The sequence below is a fragment of the Leucoraja erinacea genome, chromosome 8 (assembly GCF_028641065.1).
Source record: "Leucoraja erinacea ecotype New England chromosome 8, Leri_hhj_1, whole genome shotgun sequence".
Taxonomy (NCBI): Eukaryota; Metazoa; Chordata; class Chondrichthyes; order Rajiformes; family Rajidae; genus Leucoraja; species Leucoraja erinaceus.
Window position 1 is genome coordinate 63166428 of NC_073384.1, and position 6000 is coordinate 63172427.

At 42.8% G+C, this 6000-nt stretch overlaps 1 protein-coding gene across 3 annotated transcripts in view; it reads left to right on the forward strand.

Annotated features, from left to right (window-relative positions):
• The window catches only part of LOC129699769 (acylphosphatase-2-like), a 97817-nt gene extending 92076 nt beyond the window's left edge, over positions 1 to 5741 (forward strand). For all 3 annotated transcript variants that reach the window (XM_055639834.1, XM_055639835.1, XM_055639837.1), the window contains exon 4: positions 5099 to 5741. In XM_055639834.1, the coding sequence (XP_055495809.1) occupies positions 5099 to 5213 (115 nt within the window). In that variant the 3' untranslated portion in view covers positions 5214 to 5741. The remainder of the gene's footprint in view (positions 1 to 5098) is intronic.
• The last annotated feature ends 259 nt before the right edge of the window (positions 5742 to 6000 follow it).

Consider the following 6000-nt stretch of genomic DNA (forward strand, 5'->3'; position numbering starts at 1 on the left):
TCATGTAAAATCTGTTAAAATCAGTGTATGTATGAAGGAATTTAAAACCACCTCCTGGCTTAAGGAATGCATAAACAAAGGACATTGTCACAAACAGCTTTCTTGACACTGAGGATGTGTTTGTAGGTGGGTGTGGAAGACTTTCTTGATTGTTCAGTGTCCACAGAAAGCTGTGAATGTAGCTTATAACCAGCCCTGGGAAAGATGCAAAATATCTTTGCCCTTTTAAATTAAAAACATGATAATGAACTTTAGAGATTATGAACTGTTTAGAGATACAGAATGATATGCCATTTATTGTCACTATACATGTACAGTGAAATTGAAAGCTGCTCGTACTCAGTGCATACATATAATTTAGTACAAAAAACAAGAAACAGAAAAACAAAAACAGAAGGGAGAAGGGGGGGGAGATAGGTGCACAATTCTGCGGCGCTACATACATATATACAGATGGAAGTCCGGGTGTTGGGCTGTGAAGTCAGTGCATGTGTGAATTTGAATTATGAGTAATTAAGAGTCCTTTTTTTTTTTTTTTTTTTTTTAAATTTTATTTTTATTAGAAGTACGGTAAATTACAATCCTACACAACACATATATCTTAATACATTTTTTGTACCGCTTCATTTTTAATTCATTCTCCGAGAAACTTTTAAATCTCTCCCTGCACGGGAGACCCGACCTTTTCTTGCCGGGTCTCCGTTGTCGTTGGGGCTGCAATGAGGTGCGGCCTCCAACAGAAGAAGCCGGGGACTCTGGTGCCGACGACTCACCGTCACCGTCGTGGAGCTGGCCGAGTCCGGAGCGGGTGGAGTGGTGGTGGAGCGCTGCTGCTGCTGCTGCTGCTGCGGCCCGACCTCCGGAGATTAGGAGGTTGCTATTGCGGGTCTGTGGACGGCGGCACCGGGAGCCCGCGGATCCCTGGAGGGAGACCGCCTTTCAGGGCTCCTGCAACGGCGACTTCTCCCGCCCGAGTTGCGGGGTCGAAGAGCTCCTGGAGTGGGGCCTGACATCACCGCCCCGCGTGGCTTAGAATGGCCGCGGGACTCTGCGAGCGCACGCCGGGGGCTCCAACATCAAGACCCGCACCACCCGGCGTGGCTTTAATGGCTGCGGGACAATCGCCATCGCCAGCCGGGGGCTTTGACTTTGAGTCTGACATCGGGGGGGGGAGAGTGCAGTGGAGAGATAAGTTTTTTTTACCTTCCATCACAACAATGTGATGGATGTTTATGTAAAATGTAAATTATGTTGTGTCTGGGGTCTATTTGTTTGTAATGTATGGCTGCAGAAACGGCATTTCGTTTGGACCTCAAGGGGTCCAAATGACAGTTAAATTGACTATTGACTATTGACTATTATAATTTTCGGAAAGCAACTATTTCTGAGTCTATTTGTCCTGGATTTGATGCACCTATAGCGCCTTCCAGAGGGCAGCAGGTCGAACAGTCCAAACGCAGGATGGGAGCTGTCTTTGATGATCTTCTTTGCCCTGCTAAGGCAGCGGGAGGTGTAGATGTCCATCAGGGAGGGGAGAGGGCAACCAATGATCTTCTGCGCTGTCCTAGTTACCCTCTGAAGCCTCTCCCTGTCTGCCATGGTGCAGCTGCCATACCATGCTGTAATGCAGTATGTCAGCAGGCTCTCGATGGACGAGCGGTAGAAGGTCAGCAGCAGGTTAGAGTCCAGGTTGTGCTTCCTGAGGACCCTCAGGAAGTGCAGCCGCTGCTGAGCCTTCTTGATGACCGCTGTCTGTCCAAAACCGTGCCGCCTTGCAGTGTTTCTCCAGTATACCTCTGTCTGTCCAAAACATATAACCTGATACATCCGAGATGCCTCCATCAGCTCCAGCCACTGTATATATGGTTTTGGAAGGTCAAATAGTTGTAATTGGTGTTAATATTTTAAATGTTCTTGATTTGTCTAGCTTATTTTCTACAGTGTAATTAAGCCACCAATCCAGATGTTCAGCATTACTTGTAAGGGGATATATCTGTAATTGCTCCAACTTTATATAAATTGTAAAATATCTTCACATTTGGAGGAAGTGAAAGAAAAAGAACAAAATAAATGTTTAACCGTTTATCTCTGCCTCAGCTGTGTGAAAGCAGTTTTTTTTAATTCAAATTACCAAAGGATCCCTGAAGCAGAAGGATAAATTATTTCCAGTTTTAAAGTATAAGCATAAAGGTAAACATGTATTACAGTTTAAAAAATATGCAGCAATAATCATTTTCAAAGCACTACTGGGATTCAGATGAAGGACTCAATCACTGATAAATAATTGATAATTTTCTGGTGATGAGAGAATGCATATAGTATAATTTTAGCACAAGGTCACGTCATCTATTCTATCAATCAATCAATCAATCAATCAATCAATCAATCAATCAAAATTTTATTGCCATTTAGAAATACATCGATATATGCAATTCTAAACGAAATTCCCTTGCATTTGGCTCCCCGTGCAACACAAAAATAAACGGAAGGATAAAATGGATAAAAAATATAAAATGGATAAAAAGATAAAATAGATAATGGTGGCAGCCCATTTACATGGCATTCAAGAGTCTGATGGCTCGTGGGAAGAAGCTGTTGAAAAACCTTGACGGTCTGCTCCTTATGCTACGATATATTTTGCCCGAGAGCAGCAGAGTGAACAGTCCATGATGGAGATGTGTGGGGTCATTTATAATACTGCTGGCCTTAGACAAGCAACGTTTGCTCTCAATGTCCCCGATTGATTAGGAGAGAATTCCCGATGATTTTTTCAGCCGTTCTCACCACTCTCTGCACGGACTTCCAGTCGGAGGCTTTACAGTCCCCAAAGCAGACAGAGATGCAGCTGGTCAAAATGCTCTCTATGGTGCCCCTGTAGAAAGTGGTGAGGACGGGATGGGGGAGGTGAGCTCTTCTCATCCGGCGCAGAAAGTGCAAACGCTGCTGCACTCTCTTAACTATTGATGTGATGTTATTTAACCAGGTCAGACTGTTAGTGATCTGCACCCCCAGGAACTTAGTGCTACTGACCAACTCCACATCACTGTCATTAATGTGGAGTGGTGTGTGACTGTGCCGATTTTTCCTGAAGTCGACGATGACCTCCTTTGTTTTTCCAACATTCAGGATCAAATTGTTTGTATTGCACCAGTTGTTTCACCTCCTCCCTGTAAGCCAGTTCATTGTCATCCCGGATAAGGCCCACCACTGTTGTGTCATCTGCGTACTTCATGATGTGGTTTGTACTAAACCTGGCACAAGAGTCATGGGTCATCAGGGTAAACAGCAGTGGACTCAGGACACAGCCCTGAGGGGAGCCGGTGCTCAGAGAGATGACGTTGGAGGTGTTTCCAACCCGTACTGACTGGGGTCTGTCAGTGAGGAAGTCCAGTAGCGAGTTACACATGGGGGTGCTGAGGCCCAATGGGCCCAGTTTGCTTATCAGGTGCTGAGTGATGATTGTGTTGAACGCTGAACTAAAGTCCACGAACAGCATTTGCACATGTGTGTTCTTCTCCTCTAGATGTTCCAGGCTCAGATGGAGTACGGAGGATATAGCGTCCTCTGTGGAGCAGTTTGGCCTGTAAGCAAACTGGTATGGGTCAAGTGTGGAGGGAAGTCTGGAGGTAATATGGTCCCTGACCAGCCTCTCGAAGCACTTCATCATTATGGGAGTGAGTGCTACAGGGCGGTAATCGTTGAGGCATTTTATTGCAGTTTTTTGGCACTGGTATGATGGTGGCAGTCTTGAAACACGATGGGACAACAGCCTGGTTCAGCGAGGTGTTGAAGATGTCCGTAAGGACATGTGCCAACTGATCAGCACATTCCCTGAACACCCGACCTGGTATGTTATCAGGGCCTGCCTCCTTCTGTAGGTTCACTCCTTTTAGGGTCCTCCGGACATCCACTATATCAAGACTGAGTGCCTGTTCATCACAGTGAGGAATATCTTTTCTCGCAGGTGTGTTGTTGAATGCCTTGAATCGTCCAAAATATTTATTGAGTTCATTGAGGAAGTTAATGTTGTCTTCACAGGGTGGTGGAGCAGTCTTATAGTCCGTTATTGTTTTGATTCCCTGCCACATGCGCCTGGTGTTCATGGGGTCATGAAAGAAGCTCTGGATTTTCTGACCACGGGCACGCTTTGCTATTCTGGATTGCACTGGAATGATAGACATGGAGGGTGAATAAACTTTGATCAACAATACACTACTAGTTGTGAGTAAATGCATCACACAATATGGAACAGACCACTGTACCCCTGTAGAAGTTCAAGAGCGTATTCATTGACATACGGAAATCTCCTCAATCACCTAAGGAAGTAGAGGCGTTGATGGGCTTCCTTCATGATTGCATCAATGCGCTGGATCCAGGACAGATTTTCAGAAATCTGCACGCCCAGGAATTTGAAGCTTTTGACTCTCTCCACCACCGACCTGTTGATGAAGAGAGGGTTGTGGATCCTCGGCCTTCCTCTGCTAAAGTCAACAATCAGTGCCTTGGTTTTACTGATGTTGAGAACGTCGTCTAGCATCATTCAGTCAGACGATCGATCTCCCTTCCACTCATCGTCATCCATAACTCATCCAAAAACAGTGGTGTCATTGGCAAATTTAAAGATGGAATTTGGAACTGTGTGCAGCTAAACATTCATGGGTATAGAATGAGTAGGGGGTTGAGCACACAGCCTTGAGGTGCTCCTGTGCTGATGGGACTAGGAACAAGAACAAGAATTTGTGCAAGAGGATACACTAATCATTAAATAGCTAGGGTATTAGTACTATATTCCTAATTGAATTGCACGGTTTTTAACATGTAATGTATTAATTATTAACTTTCTTTGCAAATGCAAAACCAGATTTACCATGGTTTAACTACTGTATCGTCAGATTGCTAATAAAGTTATCAAAATAGGTACTAAAAGGAGAAATAAAGACGACGGCATGTTAACTGAACTAGAATTACACATTTTTAGTGGGTGGTTAAACAGCAGCCTGCCTGGACCTCTCTCTAGAACATGGTGCAAAGGGGCTTAAGGGAATACATTAAAAAAATATGACAATAAAATATTATGTTCTTTTGATTTTCTTCATAGGAAACATTGGTTAAGCAAAGTTGGAAGTCCAAGTTCGCGGATTCATCAGGCACATTTTTCAAATGAGAAAGAAATCACCAAACTGGAATTCGGAAATTTCAACACCAGACACTGAGAGCGTGATCTTTCATTGGTCCTCAACTCAGAACGGAAGCAGTCACTTGGAATCATACTAATATTGTCCATGTTCAGTTGAGTGCCTCGAATTGCATGATTGCTGCTTGTTGGTAAAACACTCATTTCATTAAGGAAATATGCAATGATCTACTGTGAGTAATATGATATAGCTTGCACTAATATACACAGGGATTCTCCTCTGCACAACTGTAGAAGAGGATGTCTTCTTTCAAAATACGCTAATTAAGAAGTGCACGTTTGTCATATTAAAAATAAATACTTTTCGAAGTAGCCTTTATGCATCTTTAAGAAAATGTTTCAGAATATAAAAATTATGAATTGACTAGATTTTGAAATGTAAGAAAATAAGTCAACTGTGAACTATGGTATTTATGTCATTTTAATTAGAATTCCTAAATTGCTTTTGATGTAGCACAGTTTTCAAAACTTGCCTGAACGTTAGTACTAATACCAAGTATTTTAAAACATTTTTTGTCATGGCCAATGAGTAAAATTATTGAAAGTTTATTTTGTTAGTTGTGTTATTAGTGTTGTTTATCTCTATAACACTAAAACTCTTCCTATTGTTTGTGTTTCTGCCGACAATCTGCTTTTCCTATCTTCTTCCAAACGCTAGGCCACAGCCTTCCCATTTTCACATATCCTACTCACATTTTTCTCGTCGTGTCGATAAACATCTTTTCGTTGCATTCCCACCTCTATTTCCAATTATATTAATCCTTTAAATTTAAAAAACAGCCCCAAAAACTCACCCAATTCAGGAA